At 29.1% G+C, this 24,395-nt stretch overlaps 2 protein-coding genes across 6 annotated transcripts; both read left to right on the top strand.

The window, feature by feature from the left end:
* Positions 1 to 694: 694 nt before the first annotated feature.
* On the top strand, positions 695 to 4,865 carry LOC145129887 (putative methyltransferase PMT5). 5 transcript variants are annotated; one of them, XM_079064718.1, is made up of 10 exons: positions 698 to 915; positions 1,192 to 2,066; positions 2,150 to 2,285; positions 2,356 to 2,596; positions 2,691 to 2,895; positions 2,974 to 3,140; positions 3,232 to 3,538; positions 3,603 to 3,735; positions 4,066 to 4,274; positions 4,550 to 4,865. In XM_079064718.1, exons 2-9 carry the CDS (start codon positions 1,543 to 1,545, stop codon positions 4,213 to 4,215), a joined length of 1,863 nt encoding a protein of 620 aa, XP_078920844.1. In that variant the 5' UTR covers positions 698 to 915; positions 1,192 to 1,542; the 3' UTR covers positions 4,216 to 4,274; positions 4,550 to 4,865. The 5 variants fall into 5 exon arrangements, with proteins under 5 accessions (XP_078920845.1, XP_078920844.1, XP_078920841.1 ...); XM_079064715.1 differs by having other exon boundaries at positions 4,493 to 4,865; XM_079064716.1 differs by lacking the exon at positions 698 to 915 and adding an exon at positions 1,021 to 1,107 and having other exon boundaries at positions 4,493 to 4,865.
* Positions 4,866 to 22,246: 17,381 nt separating this feature from the next.
* On the top strand, positions 22,247 to 24,239 carry LOC145132155 (isoflavone reductase homolog). The gene is made up of 4 exons (XM_079066849.1): positions 22,247 to 22,617; positions 22,711 to 22,951; positions 23,049 to 23,252; positions 23,906 to 24,239. The coding sequence occupies exons 1-4, from the start codon at positions 22,288 to 22,290 to the stop codon at positions 24,067 to 24,069; spliced, it is 939 nt and encodes a 312-aa protein (XP_078922975.1). The 5' UTR covers positions 22,247 to 22,287; the 3' UTR covers positions 24,070 to 24,239.
* Positions 24,240 to 24,395: the final 156 nt, after the last annotated feature.

The following is a 24,395-nucleotide window of genomic DNA, read 5'->3' as shown; positions in this document are numbered from 1 at the left end:
TTTAACTAGCTTATTCGTGATTGGCTATGAAAAAAGAAATTCAAGGCTAGGATCCATATGATCTTTTACAGTTAAAAGAGTTAAACAAGTGAAAAAATAGTAAACTATTTTTAATATATAATACACTTTCAAACCAGTTAGAAGAATATAACTTATGAGAAACCGATTATTCAAATTAATAAATAATTATTGTTTCATTATATCAAATTCTAAATCAAAATCGCAATAAACTAATATATAGAACTCTTAATATATTTGTTTTGAAAATGATAAGCATATCTTATTTGATTTATAAAGATTTTGTTTATTTAAAAGAATGCATAATTTTCTCTTAACTCCGAGTCATCTACATACTTTTATGAATCACATCAACAATTCTTTAATATGTTTATCAAAATCTAAATATAAAGTTTAAGCAAAAACCACTAATTTTCCTTGCTTTTCATGTTCTACTAATAGTATATGATGCATTACTAGTTGTACCTTTTATTATATTGCATTATATAATTAAAAGCAAATAAAGTACTGAATTTATGAACTGTTCTAATTATATTTTACAAAACTATACAAATCTAATATTTACACTTTTATAATTAAATTCAATGTGTTATTTGTCAAAATTTAATTAAATTACTTAAAATAATAAAATTTCTTCTTCTACACCTAGAAAAACTGTAACATTGAATAATATTGAAATTTTGAAAACGATTAACCGAAATTACTGGACTCTCTTTCTCTTTCTCCTCCTAGAGAAACTGCTCTCTCTCTCTCTCTCTCTCTCTCTCTCTCTCTCTCTCATATTGTCAATGGTGAATCAGAACTACTGTTGAGCGTTATCCCCCAAAAAGCTTAACAGAATCTCTGCATCTACGTAATTACGTTCATCTCTATCTATTCAACACTTTCAACCGCCTGGTAATTCCTTGAAAACCCTAATCATTGTGGTAGTTATTGGATTTATTTTACATTTATTGTCTGTTAAGATTGGTGTGCGTGACTTTGTATTTATTGCATTTTGGTTGCGTGTTCCAGCTGTATTGATTGATTTTGTTTGTATCCGGTTGGTTCAGATCCGTCTCGGTTCTGTGAAAAATCATGTGAATTTTGGTGCCACTTTTAAAATTTGTGTATGTTCTTTCGCATTTTGATATTATATTAGGTTGTAACACGAAGTTCTGATGACAATTGTAGGTTTGATCTGAAGATATTTCTGCTAGAATTTGTTTATGAACTGGAAATTGTTTGTTTCTGCAATTGAAGAATCTGAGGGTTATTGGTTGCTCGATCTACTTCAGTGATTGCCATGGTCTCTTATAATCGCGATTCGAGGGTTTGCTGACATGAGAATTTGCGATTTGATGTGATGATCGTAGATAACTTCCATTTCCCTTCGAAAATTAACTATTTCCTAACTGATACTTCCGAGAGCTGTTATGTCATGATACGTCACCATTACGTATTATTGGGAAAGTTAAGGTGAAACGATAGTTTAGAAAGTGCTTTCGAAAGCCAAATTTGTGAAAGTGGGCTGCATATTTGGATATGAGAAGGCGCTTGATTAAAAAACTGTGTATGGTTTTTGGCCCTAGATTGCCAAGGATATGGTTAATCCTTTGTCTTGCTAGTGTTTTTGTACTTATTGTTTTCTCCAGTTCTTCTTCTTCTTCATCTTCTTCTAGTTCCTTCGACTCTGTCACTGTGACTGTAAAGCCAGACATTTATGCAAACTACAGAAGACTAAAAGAGCAAGCAATAACCGACTATTTGGATTTAACTAGTTTATCTTCAGGGTCTAGTACCCTGAAAGATCTTAGGCTTTGTGGAAAAGAAAGAGAACACTATGTTCCTTGCTACAATGTGTCTGCAAATATGTTAACTGGGTTCACAAACGGTGATGAGTTTGATCGACATTGTGAAGTATCACAAGGTGAACCATACTGTTTGGTTCGCCCTCCAAAAGACTATAAAACCCCTCTGAGTTGGCCGGTTGGTAGAGATGTGATATGGAATGAAAATGTCAAGATAACCAAAGACCAATTCCTTTCTTCCGGGAGCATGACAAAAAGGTAACTTTTTTAACATGATGTTGAATGCAATTTTCTGACTTCTGAATACCCCTTTTGATATTTCCCACTTCATCATCTTTTAGGTTAATGCTAATGGAAGAGAACCAAATTTCTTTCCACTCAGATGATGGATTAATGTTTGATGGTGTCAAAGATTACTCCCACCAAGTTGCAGAAATGATAGGACTAGGGAGTGATACTGAATTTCATCAAGCTGGTGTAAGTACTCCACATCTTTTCTTGACTACATAACAACTTAGTATATTAATATATCACCATTTTTTAATAGGTACGCACAGTATTAGATGTTGGTTGTGGGTTTGGAAGCTTTGGGGCTCATTTGCTTTCACTGAAACTAATGACTGTATGTATGGCTGCATATGAGTTGACTGGTAGTCAAGTTCAAATATCACTTGAAAGAGGTCTTCCAGCTATAATTGGCAACTTCAATTCTAGACAGCTTCCATTTCCATCATTGTCATATGACATGGTTCATTGTGCAGAATGTGGTATTCTATGGGATGCCAAAGGTACACATTAATTAACCACATTGCAAGGGTATACTTGTCTTTTTCCAAGTAAAAGTATTATTTCTTTCTTGTTAACAATGATTTCATGGATCAGATGGATTGTTTCTTATTGAAGCTGATCGTGTACTTAAGCCTGGAGGCTACTTTGTTTTACATGGAAGTTCTTTAAGTACAAAAAAAGGAAGCATGGCTAGTCCTATTGAAGAATTCACCCGTAAAATCTGTTGGACATTTATAGCTCAACAAGAAGACACTTTCATCTGGCAGAAAACAAGTGACCCTCAATGCTACTCATCTAGGTGAGGACAATAATTTTATGTAAAACACTAAAACTAATCAAATCTTTGTAGAAATTTATTTCTTTTTTCCATTTTTAGCATGCAGGGTGTAATTCTCCCTTGTAGAGAAGAAAGAGAGGATCTACAGTCATATTATCAGCCACTTGCATCTTGTTTGAGTGGGACTACAAGCAAACGATGGGTACCTATTCAAAACAGGTCTTCCAGTTCCCAAATTACCCCTGCTGAGCTTGGAATCTATGGAAAGTATTGTTCTTATGCAACTTCTGTTCTATTTAATCTAAATTTATGAACCAATTGGGTGATTAATTGTATTGAGATTTTTGATTGCAGGAATTCAGCAGGATGAGTTTTATGAAGATTTTGAAACTTCATTATCAGCTTTAAGAAACTACTGGTCTTTGCTTACACCATTAATTTTTTCTGATCATCCAAAAAGACCAGGTGATGAAGATCCTTTACCTCCATATAACATGATAAGAAATGTGATGGACATGAATGCACATTATGGTGGATTAAATTCTGCATTTCTTGAAGAAGGAAAATCAGTTTGGGTGATGAATGTTGTGCCCATTAGAGCTCCTAATACTAATACACTCTCAGTTATACTCGATCAAGGTTTTGCTGGTGTTTTGCATGATTGGTAAGAATTTGATTTAATTAACATTTTTATTTTGGGTCCTTTATAAATTTGTATTTAATTGTAGGTGTGAACCCTTTCCCACTTATCCAAGAACATATGACATGCTTCATGCAAATGGGCTCCTTTCGTATCTTGTGTCAGAAAGATGCAGCATCACAAACCTACTTTTGGAGATGGATCGTATCCTACGCCCTGAGGTATACAGATATGACATGACCTGACATGACATAACATATTGTACTGCTTTTACACCATATCTAATCCGTTACACTATTTTTGGTGAAAAAAAATACATGCCACACAAAGTTAAAGGGTCAAATTGTAAAAAAGCAAAGTTTAACACCAAATTTGTTGTCATGAATAGTAAAACACCAAATTCAATGTGAATGGTGTGTTGGGTTGGAAGTGATTGAACCGAAAAAGATGGGACATAGGCTCGTTGTCAAAATCTCTTTGTCTGTGCAAAAGAGGAGAATGCCCTCCTTATCGGCGTGTCATAATGTTGACACCCTTTTGTTGACTTTTAGGGATGGGTTGTTCTCTCGGATGAAGTGGGGTCCATAGAGAAGGCACGTATGATTGCTACACAAATACGATGGGAAGCAAGGGTCATTGATCTTGAAAATGGTAGCGACCAAAGAATACTCGTTTGCCAAAAGCCGTTTGTAAGAAAATGAATCCTGCAACCCACAAAACATCCAACATTCCTCGAATCATCCGATGCAAGAAAACTCTGGTAACTACTTTGTACTATGTTTGACATGCATTACACTCCGACTCTGACTCAGACGAATAATGTCAACATGATTACAAATTATACATTTTTGCCCGGACAAGATCTTTTGTCTATGCAAAAGACGTAAAAGACATCGTCCTATTATTGAAAATAGGCATAGAAAGTTTGTTTGGTCATTGGTTGAGTGATAATGATACTAGATTTCTAATGATGTGTAGGAGGCGAAAGTTAGGTGAGAGGGTTTATAATGATACTAGATTTCTAATGATGTGTAGGAGGCGAAAGTTAGGTGAGAGGGTTTATAGAGTTGATATTTTTGGCATGGGATATTGGTAGATAAAAAAGAAATTGAAAGTGAAAGTGAAAGTGAAAGTGAAGCAATTACGAGATGTAGATTAAAGAAAGTTTTGGTGCCACGTAGTCTTGATTATCTTTTTTTGAAACTTTTCCAAAGGAATTGTAGCAATTCATTCACCCAAATTTGTTTTTGTTTTTGTTTCTTTGATCATTTTTGTAACACGAATTACGTTTTGTATTGAACATCATCATCATCTCTTGAGTGAATAGGTGGCTTTGGGCACATTTTTTTTATGGCTTTGAAGTGTTTTAATTGGATCATTTGTCACAAAAATGGTTAAAATTAGATTTAATTTTTATGTTTGAGTGGTAGGAAAACAAATTACTATTATGTTATTGAAGTGGAAAGATATATTATTATTAATGTTTTATTTATGATTCGAGTTGAAAAAAATGGAATGGCATGTGGCAATTTCTTCGAGAAGAAAAAGGAATCGTTCTACAATTTTTTATTTGCCATATAAAATATAGATATTTAATAAATTTAAGGAATGTGGAAGGGGGCTCGGCTCTACAGAATCACTCATGAAGACGATTCTCCAAGATTTCTTGTCATTAGAATTCCTATGTTACTTAATTTCTTGGGAGCCGTTCCAAAAAAACATATTTCCTGGCATTAGATATATTTATAGAATTGGTCCTATGCTTTCCGATAATGTGCAATTTTGGTCCATCTTTTGAATTTCTTGCAAGGACCATCTTTGAGGTTTTATTTTCTTGTAGTTTTAGTCCATCAGGGCTCATATTGGAAACTACCCGTTAAATCTTTGTAAATACACCAATTTATGCTATTTTGTTTTACATTGTCACTTTTATTATTAGTTAGAAAACTAAATCAAAATGAATAAAAACAAGGAACCTATATTGAACCCATATGAAAATGAAACCATCCATGTTTCATGTTCAACGATAAAATAACAAAAAGAGATTAAAACAACATGCCATTTAACATCAAACAGTTAATGAAGTCTTTGTAGACACAAACATTCATGTATGGTTAGGGGCAAAAACTGGCTCTGGATGGTCTCTCACTTTGTCTACACTTATGATACAATAATTCTCGGGGAGTGGTCACATGACAATATAAAAATATTGTTAGAATTTTACGGTGCTTCTACCTTGCTTATGGACTTTAATTTGACTTCGAAAGAGTCGGTTATTGGGTGTCATAATCAATTCGAATGAAGTATAGTAGGGGTGGTAGATTGCTCTACAATTCAACATCCTTCCTTATACTTAGGGCTTCCGATTTCCTATAATATGTCGATGCTTAAATGGTGGGAAAATGCTATCAACAAAATTTAGGCTAAACTTTTTAGTTGGAAAGTTAGAACCTTATCGGTGGGAGGTAAAACTACTATCTTAAAGTCGGTGTTGGGTAACCTTTGTATCTATTATATGCCATTCTTTTGAGTTCCAGATGCGATTATCAACAATATGAAATCTCTTAGAGAAAGATTTTCTTGGGGGTGGTGAAGTTGGTGAGAAGAAAATAGATTGGTTGAGTTGAAAAGGGATGATGGCTAACAAAGTAAAGGGTGACCTTGGTGTCGGAAGTTGATATGATTTTAAACTATCATGAGACAAACAATAAACTAAACGCACATACCATGCAAAGTCGAAGAGTTAAATTGTAAAATACCAAATTCACTAGTATATGGTGTGTTGGGTTGGAGTGATTGAACCCAAAAAGATATGACATAGACTTGCTCTCAATTTGTTTGCTAGTGCTAAAGACGAGAATGTCGTTCTTATCCTTGTCATAATGTCACTCTTTTGTTCTCATTTAGGAATGGGTTGTTCTCTCGGATGAAGTGGGTCCATAGAGAAGGAACGTATGATCGCTACACAAATACGATGGGAAGAAAGGGTCATCAATCTTGAAAATGGTAGTGGCCAAATAATACTTGTTTGCCAATATCTATTTCAATGAATCCTCCAACCCACTCAACATAACATACCTTGAATGATCTAATGCTAGAAAACTCTAGTAACTACTTTCCTCTATATTTGTTACACCCTTGTACCATTGTATTTGACATGCAATTGGACTTTGGCTTAGACGGACGATTGAGACTAATGTCAATAAGGAAAAAAAATGTATTTTTTGTCCCATTCAAAAATATGGAGCATGGTCGGACCAGATCCCTTATATGTGCAACACAAGTAAATGTTCTCATGGTCATGTTATTAAAAATTGCCCTATAAAGTTTTTCTATTCATTGAGCGATAATGATACTAGATTTCTGACGATGTGTAGGAGGTGAAAGTTAGGTGAAAAGGTCTAGAGTTGATATTTTTGGCATGGGATATTGGTAGATAAAAATTTGAAAGTGGAGCAATTTCGAGACGCAAATTAAAGAAATTTTTGGTGCCACGTAGTCTTGATTGTTTTTTTTGAAACTTTTCCTAAGGAATTGTAGCAATTCATTCACCCCGATTTGTTTTTGTTTTTGTTTCTTTGATCATTTAGTAACCCGAATTATGTTTTATATTGAACACCATCATCTCTTGAGTGAATAGGTGGCTTTAGACACATTTTGTTACGGTTTTGAAGTGTTTTAATTTGATCATCTGTTACAAAAATGGTTAATATTAGATTTATCTTCCTACTATGATGACATGTTTCACATTTAATGTTCATTTAATGATATTTTAGTATACTAAAATGGCACATGTCATCATTTAATTGGGTAGAAGGATTTGTAGGAACAAAAGTAAGAGAAAATTTAATTTCTCTTTTATATTTGGGTTAGAGGAAAATGGGACAAAATGTGACACCATAACTTTGTCTTTGTTGCATAAAATATAAATCTATTTATTATAGTAAAAGAATCAAATTTGACCATATGACATCTCTTTCGATCCTCATCTATAAAAGTTAAATTACCATTTTGCTCTTATCTTTATTAAATATAAATATTATAATTTAACAATAAATCATGAACGCACAAACTTCCTTTAATTTCACATCTTAATTTTGGAAACCGACTCAACTTTTGAAATATATAAATCCTCATCAATGACAACATCATTTTCATGATTGATTGTGCCCTTTTTTCATTTTAGTTAAATTTATATTGCATTGTAAAAAAAATCATGATTTTATCAAATATTTAAACATATACAACGTAGATTGGATATTCATAACAATGTATATATTATTTTTAAATAATTATTATAAATTTATAGATAAAAATCTATTTTTTATAAATTAATAAAGTTTTATAAATATTTAATTTTAAATTATCAATATTTTTTTTCTTTCTCAATTTTTAATTCCAAATGTATTAACCTAGTCATACATACTTATAAAGCTAACATTTTTTCTTGAATCTCATGCATTTGAAACCCTCTTTTTTAACTTCTTCAAACCACATTCATTTGAAACCCCATTTTTTTAACTAATGCAACTCAAAAGTTTTCTTAATTATGATTTATCACTCAAAATTTTTATAACTTATATTATGTTTAATTAGCATTTAGTGAAAAGTTTACTATAAAAATGTCAATCTTTTGGGAAGACGCAGCATACAAATCATATACAAATTTCAAAAAGAAAACAAACTTAAAGGTTTTTGTGTTGGGTTAAGGTCTTATGACCACTTTTGGAGATATGCTATTATATTAGAGCTTTTAATTTGTAAGTTTGTTATACTAATTCGTTTTTATATTTTCTTCGTTTTTGGATTATTGTAATACAGTCGCTGTATATTGTGGTTTAATCGTTAATATATTGATCATATGTTATATAGGGTGATGTCGAAAATATTTAATTAAATATTTTAAATACGTTTTTTTTAGGGTTATGGAAATAGTAGCACTTGAAAACCTAATTTGTTTCCCATAAAAACACCTAAAATGGTGGCTCCCTCCCCTCTTTCAACCCCTTGGCAGACATTCAACAGGAGAAAAAAAAACTTTGGTTTATTGGTTGATGTCTAGCAGTAGTGCATGTCACTAGTGTGGATATCAATAAACGGTCTATGTTGATCACGGCTAATACATGTAAGGAACCATACAAATCAAGGTGATGATTCTAAATATCCACTTGGTTGATGTGTGTGTGAAGTGTATGTATGTGTGTGTTTGAGTTGCAATTATTGATCATAGGTTACAACAAGTAAATTTTAATTTCATATATGTATATGTTTTATATTTTTTAGAGAGAGAGAGAGAGAGAGAGAGAGGGTCCCATTTTAATTAAAGTTTAAATATTAAAACAAATAGAAAACATTGAAAAAAAACAAATATAATAGGTATAATAGACATTTCGAATTTGATAAATATCAAAACCACAAAAATCTCAATTTAGATAGTTTAACACATTTTTGGACCGAATCCAAAAGAAAAAAAAAATCAAAATCTAACTAAAATTATCATACATACTTATAAAACTAGCATTTTTTCTTGAATCTCATGCATTTGAAACCCCCTTTTTTAATTTCCTCAAACCACATTCATTTGAAACCCCATTTTTTAACTAATGCAACCCAAAAGTTTTTTTAATTATGATTTAACACCCAAAAGTTTTATAACTTATATTATGTTTAATTAGCATTTAGTGAAAAACTTACTATAAAAAGACCAATCTTTTGGGAAGACATGCATACAAATCATTTACAAATTTCAAAAAGAAAACAAACTTAAAGGTTTTTGTGTTAGGTTGAGGTCTTATGACCACTTTTGGAGATATGCTATTATATTAGAGCTTTTCATTTGTAAGTTTGTTATACTAATTCGTTTTTAAATTTTCTTCGTTTTTCGATTATTGTAATACATTCGTTGTATATTGTGGTTTAATCGTTAATATATTGATCATATGTTATATAGGGTGATGTCGAAAATATTTAATTAGATATTTTAAATATGTATATATATATATATATATAGAGAGAGAGAGAGATATGGAAAGTATAACATATATATATATATATATATATATATATATATACTTATAAAATGTAACACCCCAAATCCAGCATACCAAGAAAGGGAAGGAAAACCCTAAGGGAATGGGTCAACTCGTCGAGTCCAAGGAAGAAGTCGACGAGTCGGAGCAAGTTGCCGTGTCAGGGGTTAAGTGACCGACTCGGCGAGTCGCGGGACCAACTCAGCGAGTCTGGTCTGGGGTGGGAAACTGTAAAATCGGGACTTGGTACCCTATTTAAACATCTCATTCTCATTCCATAAGCCTCATTTGTAGACTCCACTGTCCAGATCCTAACCCACGAAACCCTAATGTTCTCTTTGAGTGTGTGAGCCATCATTGAAGGTTTTAGAGTGTTCTTGAAGTCTAGAAGAAGAAGAAGGAGGTTGGAGGTTCAAGGAGAAGGTTGTAGATCCAGGAAGTTTGTTTCATCTTCATCAGTTTCTGGTAATCAAGTTCCTTTCTTGCCTTATGGTTTCATAGATCTCTTTATGGTCATTTTATGGGGTTTTGGTCCAAGATTGTTAGCTTTTGGGACTTGGACATTCAAAGCCAAGATCCTTTCAGATCTGATGTCCTTGAGGGTGAAGAAGGCATAAAGTTGCAACCTTTATGCCATTGAAGTCCCATACAAGCCCTAAGAATGTTATGATGGTCCTTTTTAGCCCAAGAGCCCATGCATGAAAGGAAAGGTTGAAGCTTTGCATGGTTGTTGGGTGCTTAGGGTCCAGATCTTGGTTTCCCTGTATTGGTTTGGAGTAATAAGGGCTGTTGGACCTAAGAGTTATGTCTTAATAAGCTAGGGTTTTGTCTAAACCCATTAAGAAGGACTAGAGGTGGGTAAAGTTGGAAACTTTACCCTCATGAGGTCATTTCCAGAGTACCTTTAAAGTTTTGGAGTTAGATCTGAAGTATAAGGGCTTAATCCATTAAGATAGCCCAACAGACCAAGGAACTCGACGAGTCCAGGGAAGGACTCGACGGGTCGAAGCGGAATATCCCGAGTTGATTCGCCTTAGAACTCGGCGAGTCAGGGGCTGACTCGACGAGTTGGTTCGCAATTGAAGGATTCTGAGCTTTAGAACTCGACGAGTTGATGGAGCAACTCGGCGAGTCCAGTCAACCTGAAGTGTTGACTTTGACCATGGACCGTTGACTTTGACCTTGGCCAGAGTTGACTTAGTATGACTTTTGAAGGGTGTTCTGGTCTAAGTGTTGTGTTGGTATTGGTAGCTTGGGGATCTAGGGGAGCAGCAGTTCGGGGAATTGTCAGATAGCAGCCAGAGGTGTTTCAGCCAGTCTTCAGCAGTGCGAGGTGAGTCTCCTCACTGTGTGCATGGGTCTACGACCACAATGCCGACCCATTATGTTTATGCTTATGGTTATGTGAAGTAGGAAGACCCGGGGGTTAGCCCTAGGCACTTAATTGGATATGTTTGGATTTAGATCCGTTACAGGGGTTAGCCCGATGCAGTTTATATGTTCCGGATTTCGGTCCGATACCGGGTGGTACCCGAGGCAGTAGTGTATGTGTAGTTATACTTGTTGTCTTTGTGATACTTGTATATGCCTGGTAGGGAGGTGAGTCGGGCGAGGTCCCGTATCTCATCACTAGCCGAGTATGGACGAGGTTCCGTATCTCATTAGTAGCAGAGCAGGGGCGAGGCCCGAGTTAGTAGGGAGGTGAGTGTGGGCGGCGGCCCGTATCTCACTATCAGCAGGAGCGTAGACGGGGTTCCATGACTCACCAGTAGCAGGACAGGGGCGGGGCCCAAGATAGGCGAGGCCTTAGATCAGTAGTACAGTAGAGTATGTTTAGCTTTATGTTATGTGTTATGTTATATGTTTGCATATGTTTAGCGAGCGGGGCCCAGAGACAGGCGGGGCCTAAGAGAAACAGATCTGTACACCGAGCGGGGACTGGAGTAGGCGGGGCCTGTTGACGGATGTATCCGAAGCCGGGCGGGGCCCGAGGTAGAGGGCGAGGCCCAGTACTTGCAGTATGTGGTTATGTATGTGTTATGTGGTAGGTTAGGGAACTCACTAAGCTTCGTGCTTACGGTTTTCAGTTTTGGTTTCAGGTACTTCCGGTAGCGGAGGGAAGAGCTCGGGATGATCGCATGACACACACCACGGAAGTTTAGCCTGGGATGTTTACTCTGATAAAATGAACAAGTGTTTTGAAAAGATACTCTGATTTGTTATATAACCCTTTAGTATGTTTGAAATGATTTGATACTATGATATGGTAATGTTTTAAAAAGAAATTTTTGGTCATGATTTTTGGGATGTTTCATAAAACTAGCATTTTTTCTTGAATCTCATGCATTTGAAACCCATTTTTTAACTTCCTCAAACCACATTAATTTGAAACCCCATTTTTTAACTAATGCAACCCAAAAGTTTTTTTAATTATGATTTAACACTCAAAAGTTTTATAACTTATATTATGTTTAATTAGCATTTAGTGAAAAGTTTACTATAAAAAAACCAATCTTTTGGGAAGACATGCATACAAATCATTTACAAATTTCAGAAAGAAAACAAACTTAAAGGTTTTTGTATTAGGTTGAGGTCTTATGACCACTTTTGGAGATATGCTATTATATTAGAGCTTTTAATTTGTAAGTTTGTTTTACTAATTCGTTTTTAAATTTTCTTCGTTTTTGGATTATTGTAATACAGTCGTTGTATATTGTGGTTTAATCGTTAATATATTGATCATATGTTATATAGGGTGATGTCGAAAATATTTAATTAGATATTTTACATATGTTTTTTTTTATTTGTAATTGTACCGTTTCAAAAAGACAATTAATTAAAACTCATACATATGTTATACTTTCCATCTCTCTCTCTCTCTCTCTATATATATATATATATATATATATATATATATATATATATATATATATATCATACATACTTATAAAGCTAACATTTTTCCTTGAACCTCATGCATTTGAAACCCCTATAAAAATTTGCAAACACCTCATGCATTTGAAACCTCCTACTTTAATGAATACCACTCAAAAGTCTCTTAATAATGATTAACAATTTAAAGGTTTTATAACTTATATAATATATTTAATAAACAATTAATGGATACTCTACTATAAAAATGTCAATCTTTTTGAGTAGACACACAAATACAAATCACATACAAAATTCACAAAGAAAACAAGTTTAAAGTTTTTTGTGTTGGTTTGAGGGCTTTGAACAATTTTTCGAGTCATGTTATTATGTTGAAGTTTTTAATTTGTAAGTTTGTTATATACTAATTATTTTTTGTATTTTCTCGATTAAGTATTCTTTTAAGAATATCATTGTATGTTGTGGTTGAAATTTTAATGTAAATTAGATTAGATTCATGTTATCGATCATATGTTATTGAAGGTGATATATATAATATTTAATTAACTATTGTATACATGTTTGTATGTTCATGTTGCTTCAAAACAATAATTCATTAAAAATCATGGATATGTCATATTATCCATATTATCCATGTAAGCCTTTTTTAAAATGCAAATTGTCTATCTTATCACTTTATATTTTAGTATATGTTTAACATTTTAATTATAATAATAAGTGGTTTTTAAAAGTTTCTTTCACTTATTAATAATAACAAGTGGTTTTAAAATTAATAAGCAATAATTATAAATAATAAAATCAAATTACATGGATATGTCATATTATCCATGCAAGTCTCTTTTGAAATGCAAATTGTCTATCTTATCACTTTATTATTTAGTGTATGTTTCACATTTTAATAATAATATTAAGTGTTTCTTAAAAGTCTTCTTTAACTTATTATTAATAATAAGTGGTTTAAAATTAATGAATAACAATAAAAAATATAATTAATCAATAATAATAATTGTTAAAAATAATACTTAATAGATAATTATATTTAATTCTATTAACGAGGAATGTGGGTTGATGTCAATGAATATTATTGTTCAAAATAATTGAGATTATATATATATATATATATATATATATATATATATATATATATATATATATATATATATATAGGTTTAGGTTCTATGGAAAACAAAAAACCCTAAAAATCATAAAAATGCATAAAAAAAATACTTAGACATCACAAATCTTTTTTTTGATTTTATATTATGAATTTTCGCAGCTTTTTCTTTATTTTCGCTGAAATTTTTTCTGAAAAAAAACCAAAAAAAAAAAAATCAATTTTTTTATTTTTTTAAGCGATTTTGTAAATAAAACTGCGATTTTTAGGTAAAAAATATCAAAAAAAATATTTGTGATCTCTAAATATTTTTTTATGCATTTTTTATGATTTTTAGGGTTTTTTTGTTTTCCATATAACCCTTCCCTATATATATATATATATATATATATATATATATATATATATATATATATATATATATATATATATATATATATATATATATATATATATATTAGTGTAAAAATATTATCTCAAAGTTAATGTCAATAACATAACCATTTTAAACATATATTTTTCAATATTTTAACAATATATTTTTAATCTTCGCTGCGCATCGCGCGGGAATTCGTCTAGTATATATATATATATATATATATATATATATATATATATATATATATATATATATATATATCTTATAAAGCTAGCATTTTTCCTTGAACCTCATGCATTTGAAACTCACAACATCATTTTTTTTGAACCTCATACATTTGAAACTCCCAAGACTATTCAACTTATACAAATTAATTTATGATTAATTGAAATATTATGATTTGTAACTCTTAAAACTCTTCAAATCATGCTATTTAATTGATGAGTTAAATGTAATATTTAGCCTATATAATAAATTTGTAGATTACATATTGCATATATGTCAACACAAAATGATAGATTATATTTGTAGGGTTTGAAGAGTTATATGAGTGGTTCCATGGATGTAAGAAAGCAATTGCAACTTTTCCAAATATAAATTCATGTAAACTCAAATTGGTTGCATGTAAAATTTTAGATATTGACCAAGGTTCAAATTTAGGTATGTTTGTAAAAGTATACTTGAGATCATTTTTTAAGTTTATGTGTTATGTATCTTTCTATAATCACATGATGATGAAATGGGATTGATAATTACTTCTCTTGAGTTTTTGGTAAATCAACCATCAAGCTATTTATAAGTTAGCGCAATTAACTTTGTTAACATGTATGTATCTTTATATTGTCTCTCTCTTTTTTATGTTAAGAAAAAAATTATTTTATGTACAAGAGAACATTATTCAACATGTATTTTATGTTATGTACATACTATATTAGTTTCTATCATTTATTTTGTAAATAATATCGATGGAGTTTTTTATAATTGATTTTGATGAAATGAGTTTACAATTATTATTCCAAATTATTGGTAATAATGACGAATTAGAACGAATAATTTTTAATATGATGTGACTTTATTGTTGAAAACCAATAATTATGTGTGTTATAAAAATGAACTATTTATGTTCTACCAAAACTTATATGGATCTACCCAATTTTAAATGTTTTTATAGTAATAAAATAAATTATCTTATTACATTTGTCAATTTTCGTTTTTTCCTATTCATTCTTTATCGTAAAGGAAAAGTAAAATAAATAAAATATTAATATTTTCATAAGAAAATATAAGTGATCAAAATATACCTCAAGTGTAACATTCATCCTCCCCTAACCCACTCTTAACATATTGTTTTTAAGATTGGTCGCAGTACATAACAATTACTAAAGTTTTGAAATTCAAATTACCATTTTCTTTGGACCGTTCATTCACTTCCAATATTTTATTGTTTTAAGGAAAAAAATGAAAGTACAATAAAAATGTATGATATTTTTTTTAAATATAATAATGAAAATTTTCAAATAAATAGTTTTTATTAGTAAAAAGTAATAATTGTTTAAAATAACATAAAACTAAAGAATACATTATATTATATTAATAAATTACTGTTATTTGAAATAATAATAATAATAATAATAATAATAATAATATAGGAAATAAAAAAATTCAACTAAATTATTTATAAATTAGTTAAAAATAAGTATAGTTTAAAATAATTTTAAATCAAAAACTCAATTCAATTTGATTCAAACACAATTTTTTATATCGTTCTTATCCTATACTTAAAATTATTATAATATTAGTTACAACTTAGTATAAAAATTATTATTTCAATGATAAATACTTATAATATTGTTTTTATAACATATAATTGTTAATATTTATATTACATTATTGGGTACAAATCAAGAGTTTAAAACTCTCACTACAACTCAATAGTTTTTTTATTTAGATGTAATTATGATTTGAAATTTAATGTAATTTGCTTTTATATTTTCCACTACATTCAAAAGTTTTTTAAACTTATGGTTATTAATGTGCAATGCTTTTTTATTTTCTACTTATTTATTATACACATTGTAGCTATATTAGTAGTATATAAGTAAGTTTTGATTAAAAAAATCATATGTTTGAAAAGATTTGTAATTCAAAATGAAAGAGTTGAAAAAAAATAACTTTTGTCGTATCAATGGTTATTTTAACATAAATTTTTTATAACAATGTTTCTATATATTAAATGTATGTTGATTTTTAAATATTCAATTTAAATGATTTATAAGTGTTTAATAAGTTTTGTTTGATGTAAATGTTATAATGTTGAAGTGTTTTTATTTTATTAAAATCTATAGTGTTTTTCATACTATTTTTTTATTTGTTTTATATACAAACCGACAAACGTTTTATATATAATTTCCACAGCTTAAAACATTCTATAAAATCATCAAAAGTTGTAGTATTTATTTTTTCATACTACTTTGTTTTTTTATATATTGGAATCAATATATGTTTGATATATAATTTACACAACATAAAACGGTCTATAAAATCATGAATTAATAGAGGAAATAACTAATGATATAAATTTATTAAAATTAATAAAACTAATATATTAACTATAGAGTTTGTTTTGCTATTGACATTGGTTTTACATGTATATATATTAAATCAGAATTTGTTAAATGTTATTATTTTAATTAAATAATTATATTCACGCGCAACGCGCGGGGATTCGACTAGTATTATAATAGAGGTCAAAACACTTCAACCAAAATTCATTTAAAATCTAATATTTCAAATGCTTTTTAATAATGATTGTAAAAGTTTCAACATGTGTTACTTAATTGATTGATTAATAAAAATATTAATGTTTTGAAACTCCTAACTCTTAAACTTATATTATTTAATTTGTTAGTTGACTAAAATATTTTTCCTACATAAAGATAACATTTTTATGTTTGGTTATTCATATTTGTTTATGTAATTAGAAAACAAGAAGTACATAGAATGACTACAATTTCACATAGGAATCGATACCACTAGAGAGGTATGTTGTCTTTAACCGGTGATAGGAGATCCACATACCCTTTTTAATTATTTATATTAATGCTTAGTAATATCTATTTATATTCCTATTCACCTTAATTTTTTAGGTACAAATTAAGGAAGAAGATTCTCGGCGCACCAACATAAAGTCAAACGTACGCCTTGCAAAATATGTAATTAAAATTAAATATCATATTTACTAATCAATTTATTTTAAAACTCTTGATGACATTTATGTATAATGATATATTTTGTATGACTTCATTCTTAATTTCAATGTTTAATATTTGAAAGTTCATATATGAAACCTTGGATGTTTTGGTGTAATATAAATAGCGTAATACAAAGTTTATTAGTTCAATATTGTTTATTAATAGCTCATTCAAAACAACTTATTTCTTATTTTATCCAAAAAATATTATCGGACATAAGAAAAGTAGATTACATTAATGTTATACAAAAACTTATAATATATATTGGATATTATAAAAGTAAAAGTAAAGTTTATAATGTATGGACTATATTAGATAGTATCAAAATATAAGTTGATGGATTTTTATGTTATTTGATAATTCGGTTAATGCCCAAAACGTAACTAAAAACGTAAATTTCAACATATTTCTATGTTTTCCCATAATTATTTTAACCACTTCAATGTATTCTTGCGCAACGCGTGAGGTTACGCCTAGTACTATATTATAAAGGAAACATTTTTTCTTTCACCACATTCATTTGAAATTCCCAACTCTTCATATTTCCATATAATATACTTAATTTATTAACTTAAATATGTTTTTAGTTATAAACATTATCATAAATGGAAGACTTCATGACTTATCAATATGATATATTTAATTTGTTAACTTCAATATATTGTTAAATAAATAATGAACATTAATATATCAAATAAGCTTAAAAATTTAGTGTAAAATTTAAATGTAAAGTAAAATATCAAATAATGTTTTTTAAAAAAATTCAATATATAACTTTTTAACATAGTTAAAAGGAAAACATTAAATATAATAAATATAAAAGAACCTAAATCTATTAATCAAATTAACTAAAAGGTGTCTGAAAACTATATTTTATAATAACTAAAATTCAATTCAGTTGTTTTTAAATTAATTTATAATAATAATAGTTAAAAATAATAGAAACTTAGAAATTAAACTACGTTAGATTACAAACAGTTGTTGATAATTTAAATAATCATCATGATGAAATTAAAACACCGTCAATTTTTTTTAAATTAATACATTATAACAGTAATAAATTAAAACAGTTGACAAATATAATTAATATTATACACACGTAAAACATGAGTAGAGACCATTAAATGATTTGATTTTAATAAACGTTATTTTATCTATTGTTCAAATTAATTATAATTTTACATAAACTAAATGTAATAATTATTATTTTATAGCTAACGGATTGTCTATTATAAAAGGCCAATCTCTTTGAGTAGACACGCAAATACCAATCACATACAAAATTCATAAAGAAAATAAGTTTAAAAGTTTTTGTGTTGGTTTGAGGGCTTTGGACCAATTTTCGAGCCATGTTATTATGTTAAAGTTTTAAATTTGTAAGTTTGTTATATACTAATTTTTTTTCTTGCTTTAGGTATTCTTTTAAGACAATCATTTTATGTTGTGGTTGAAATTTTAATGTAAATTAGGTTAGTTTCATGTTATCGATCATATGTTATGGAATGTTATATAGATAATATTTAATTAAATATTATATATATGTATGTATTTTGTGTTGCTTCAAAGCAATAATTAATTAAAAATCAAGGATATGTCATATTATCCATATTATCAATGTAAGTCTCTTTTAAAATACAAATTGTTTATCTTATCACTTTATATTTTAGTATATGTTTAACATTTTAAGTATAATAATAAGCGCTTTTTAAAAGTTTTCTTTCACTTATTAATAATAATAAGTGGTTTTAAAATTAACGAACAATAGTTATAAATAATAAAATCAAATTAAAAAAATCATGGATATGTCATAATATCCATGCAAGTCTCTTTTGAAATGCAAATTGTCAATCTTATCACTTTATTATTTAGTATATGTTTTATATTTGAATAATAATATTAAGTGTTTCTTAAAAGTCTTCTTTAACTTATTAATAATAATAAGTGGTTTAAAATTAATGAACAATAATTTTAAATGATAATTACATCAAATTATAAATTACATAACGTTAGCTACAAATAATTGTATTTTAAATGAACATCATTAATGAAATTACAAAATAATTGCATAAGTAAAAATATAAATCAATCAATCATAATAATTATTAAAAATAATACTAAATAGATAATTATATTTAATTATATTAATGAGGAAGGTGAATTGATTTTCAATGAATATTACTATTCAAAATAGTTGAGATTATATATATATATATATATATATATATATATATATATACACACACACACACAAGTTAGTGTAAAAATATTATGTTAAAGTTAATGTCAATAACATAACCATTATAAATATATATTTTTCAATATTCTAACAATATATTTTTAACCTGTATCGTATAAAGCACGATAATTCGTCTACTAAATATATAAAGAAATGAAGTCATCATCATATTTTTGATTTCCCCAGAAATGAAGAATAGTAAATTAATCATTACCGATCGGAATCAAATTGATCATAATTCTTTTTTTCTTTATTTAATGTAAGGTAAGGCTTAAAAAAATCATTTTTGTAGTTTTCTCTTTAAGGGAGGAGTAAGTCCTTTCATCCTAACCCGTTCAATTCACTGTCATATCAGTTCCACATCAGTTTTTCTCTGTTCTTTCTCAACCATCATTTCAAACCCACAACATATGGAAACTCTATATTTTCCAAGTCATTCAACACAGTTGTCACATCATTATTTTTTATTTAATTATATTAAAAAATACAAAATAAAATAAAACATTATATTTTTTTCTTTAAAAAAACTTTTGTTAATTTAAACCAAAAAAAAGTTCTAAAATAATTAAAGAAAAAAAAAAACAAAATGTTTACGATTCATGCATTAAAATTGAATGAAATGTTTACTATAACAAAAAAAAATGGAAAAATACAAAATTTCAGTCACGTGGATCGAATCTAGTCATAATATCATATGCATACCTTTAATTGTGAATAGAATTGAAAACAAAAAGAAGCCACATGTTGAAGAGAGAGGTTTTAGAGAAAGAGATGGATCCAGTTGCGGATAATATAGCCCGCTCAAAAACTCCACAAAGAAACCCACAATAACATGCACATGTCACGGAATCAGATGGGCTCTACCTCCTTCCATTACATACACGATACCCTCCTCCCTAATAGATTTATATAATATAAAAATATATATATATATATATATATATATATATATATATATATATATATATATATATATATATGTATATTTTAGGTTGCAAGTTGCAAATATTGTAAAACTTTGATAAAAATAGTGACATTGCATGCCTTCCTAGAAATGAGCAAAGGCCCATATGTGTGGTCTTAAGACTCCAGTCCAAGTCTAGTCCCTACAGACCTACTTGCTGGGCGGCTGGCGGCTTTCAGAAAATGTACCCCATTGAGGTGGACGGTCCTAACGACCTAACCGGACCTAAGTTTTTCTTAATCACTAAAGTTTATTAATTTTGTACTAACATGATATGGTTAAGTTCTGTTCAACATTTTGAGCAAATACATAACAATTTAAAATTTAGAAAAATAAAACAACCATGAATTGATACATGCTATAAACAAACTGTTTATATTGTTAGTAAAAACACAAAAAGAATTGAGAATGAATAATAGTAAATAATTAGAAACTTTAACAAAAAATAAACAATATAAATAAAGATACGGACCTCAATGACATAAATAAGAAAAAAGCCTATTTCATATAGTAACCATATTGTCGTTAATTTGTAGGATATAAAACATGATCTTCGAAAAACCAATGGTTTCGAAAATTGTCTTACATTTTCAAATGCAATTGATAATTCGTTAATTGATAAATTGAAAAACATTTGTGTACGTCTAAAAACATCTCAAAATGTTTTGATGACCACTCACTCATAAACGAATACTTCTTAAATATACTAAAGCAATTTTTAATACTATTTTTTATCCCAAAAAAAAAGTTTCTTTGAAATCTAAGTGAGTTCTACAATTATGACCTATGTTCGAAAAATATGATAAAGTTATTTTTAAAATTACTTTAAGTTAGTGAAAACATATTTCGAAAACCAAAGTCCAGTTTGAAGCATCTTATTACCGAACTGTATTCGAAATTTCAAATTCATTTCTAAAAGAACCTTTTTATTTGAAAACAATTTTGTCATATTATGCTATTTTGGTGAATGATGGTTATAAACTTATAATGTGAGATATCTTTTATTTTTGTGATTAAGATCAATATTTCATATAAGTATCAATATTTAGCATAATCGTTCATATCAATATTATTTAAACATAAATTTGAACTTTCTAAAGATTATCCGAATTAATAAGATACACCATCCAAAGGATTTGTAGGTTTCTTTCTTTGTATACTTGGCATCAAGGGTAGACCCAATTTGTTGCGATAGTCTGCGATATCCCTTAAATTTTCCAACATGATAGTAAAAATTTTGAGAAATTTTCTGCTGTAATACAATTTTTCCAATGTGCATTGTCGGAAATCATGTGTGGTGATCCTGTCATTTTGTTATGGTTCCGTCTTATGTTCATATATGGCTGTCAAAATATGATCTCAATAGTTAATTACTCGCGTAAACATAATAGAATTAATTACCATAAAATGAATGGAAAGGAATGGTAATTATAACAAAAACTTTAAAAACTATTATTGAACGATGCTTGGAATCGTGGGCATTGAAACACAAAATTCTAGAACTCGAGAAGTCCAAACTTGACAAACAATCTAAAATATAATCTCGATTAATTCAATTTAATATTTTCTTTTAGTATTTAATCAGTTTAAGAAACTAATTACTATATTATAAAAAGCTTGAAGAACTATGAAAGAATAAAATAATTTATATTTTAAAATAACATAATAGAAACGAGGATCTTAAATATCTTTTAATTTTCAAAATTCTGTTATGCCTTTTCTATTATATTATTTTTAATTATCATCATTACTTGAAATGACCATTTCGATGCACGTGAGTATGATGACATCAGCATCCACCATCCAAGCTTTAGCTTATCTTCTCTCTCTATAAATATGCGATATTCTCTTTAACCTCACAAAAAGTAAACCAACGACATTTCAAAAAAAAAAAAAAAAACCTTGAAAATGTCGAAGAGTAAGATTCTGGTCGTGGGTGGCACAGGGTACATCGGTAAGAGGATTGTGAAGGCAAGTTTGGCTCAAGGTCACCCGACTTTTGTCCTTATGCGTCGAGAAATAGGTTACGAAGTTGAAAAGCTTCAGACGTTGCTATCATTTAGGCAACAAGGAGCTCGATTAGTTGAAGGTTCATTCTCCGATCATCAGTCTCTCGTGAATGCCGTTAAAGAAGTTGATGTCGTGATATGCACCATGTCAGGAGTGCAATTCCGTTCACATAACATTCTTCTTCAACTTAAGCTTGTTGACGCCATTAATGAAGCTGGGAACATCAAGGTTTGTGCAGAATATTTATCTGATCATCACTTCATTCTCTTGACTTTTAAAGTCATGTATATATAGTTTGATAAATATATGATATTGAAACAGCGGTTTTTGCCATCGGAGTTTGGAATAGACCCTTCACGAATGGAACATAGGGTTGAATATGGAAAGGAGACGTTTGAAGACAAGATGATAGTACGAAAAGCCATTGAAGATGCTAAAATACCATATACATATATTTCTGCAAATTGTTTGGGGGGTTACTTTGTTGGCAACCTCTCCCAAACAAACACCCTTGTCCCACCAAAGAACCGAGTGTCTATCTATGGTGATGGAAATCAAAAAGGTGTGATATGAATTATGATTTATGTCGATTTGTATATTGTAAGGAGATATATATGGGTTTTGTTATTTATGTTTTGATTAACTTGTTTAAAATGCAGTTGTTTTTATGGATGAAGATGATGTTGCAACGTACACGGTTAAGAGTGTAGACGATCCTCGTACGTTGAACAAGACGTTGTATCTTCGACCACATGAAAACATCCTTACGCACAACCAGTTGGTTGAGAAATGGGAGAAACTCACCGACAAAACACTACAAAAAGTGCACATTTCCGCTCAAGATTTCCTTGCTTCCATGAAAGGTTCGTATATATATAGGCTATGACCTAGTAGACCATATGCAGAATACATTAAATTCTATAGAATTTAATGGAATCTCACATTAATATATTTTATTTTTTCATATAACTTTATCAAATTTTTAAGGATTTAATGGAATATATTTTCTAAAAAAAACACATATATTCAATACCATTGAACTTCACATTCCAACTCAAACAAAACTTGATTAACTAAGGCTAATCCTAAACTCATACATGTTATCACATGAGTAATCCGAATATCTAAATTGGTCAAGTTAGGTTTCAAGTCAATTGGGTTCACGGGTTAAATGGGATGCCAAATCAACCATCTTTAAAAACAAAAACACTCTAAACACATGATAATTAATAATTAGCAATGAATACATCATAAAAATCCATAAAAACAGCCAAATTTCAATACATAAATTCATTATTAATATACGGTGTATATATATATATATATATATATATATATATATATATATATATATATATATATATATATATATATATATATATAAAAGGAACTATTATCTTATTTTTCAACAAATATGACATTGTTTGACAACATTTTGTTATGGGTATATTTATTTTTAAAAAAATTGAAAACTCAACAAAAATGATGTTTTGTTGTGTTGAAATATATTTTGTAGATTTGGACCATGCTTATAAAGCAGGATTTGAACGTATCTATCAAATTTTCTATGATGGTTGTTTGATGAACTTCGAAATTGGAGAACATGGAGAAGAAGCTTCTAATCTTTATCCGGAGGTGAGATACACTCGTATGGATGAATATCTACAACGATATCTATAATTGATGCCAAAAGAGCTTAGTATATGTGTGTCTATGACAATAAGTTCATATATCTCGCATGTTGTTGGTTAAGTCTTTCTATAAATGATTCCGGTGTATTTTAATTATAAATGAACTATGTTGTACCAGATAAACATTTGGTTAATACATCATTAGAATCCAATGTGCAATATTTGTCATAAATATTAATTTGGCTATAGTAATCCAAGAAGCTTGAGATTACTTAGACTTTTCTTACTTATTAAAATAGCTAGAGAAGCTCATAACATATGTCCTTACTTAAAGCCACAATTTCCATTAAGCATGTAATTAGTGAAAGTTAACTA

The sequence above is a fragment of the Lactuca virosa genome, chromosome 8 (genome assembly GCF_052849685.1).
Source record: "Lactuca virosa cultivar CGN04683 chromosome 8, Lactuca_virosa_CGN04683_v6, whole genome shotgun sequence".
Taxonomy (NCBI): domain Eukaryota; kingdom Viridiplantae; phylum Streptophyta; class Magnoliopsida; order Asterales; family Asteraceae; genus Lactuca; species Lactuca virosa.
This window is presented reverse-complemented; position numbering and strand designations above follow the sequence as displayed.

Bases quoted from the DNA above. Each gene is read 5' to 3' on its own strand.
- LOC145129887 (XM_079064718.1), top strand. From the start codon at position 1,543: ATGAGAAGGCGCTTGATTAAAAAACTGTGTATGGTTTTTGGCCCTAGA. The intron at 2,067-2,149 runs GTAACTTTTTTA...ATCATCTTTTAG, and splicing joins TCCGGGAGCATGACAAAAAG to GTTAATGCTAATGGAAGAGA. The intron at 2,896-2,973 runs GTGAGGACAATA...TTCCATTTTTAG, and splicing joins CCTCAATGCTACTCATCTAG to CATGCAGGGTGTAATTCTCC.
- LOC145132155 (XM_079066849.1), top strand. From the start codon at position 22,288: ATGTCGAAGAGTAAGATTCTGGTCGTGGGTGGCACAGGGTACATCGGT. The intron at 22,618-22,710 runs GTTTGTGCAGAA...ATATTGAAACAG, and splicing joins ATGAAGCTGGGAACATCAAG to CGGTTTTTGCCATCGGAGTT. The intron at 22,952-23,048 runs GTGTGATATGAA...TTTAAAATGCAG, and splicing joins TGGTGATGGAAATCAAAAAG to TTGTTTTTATGGATGAAGAT.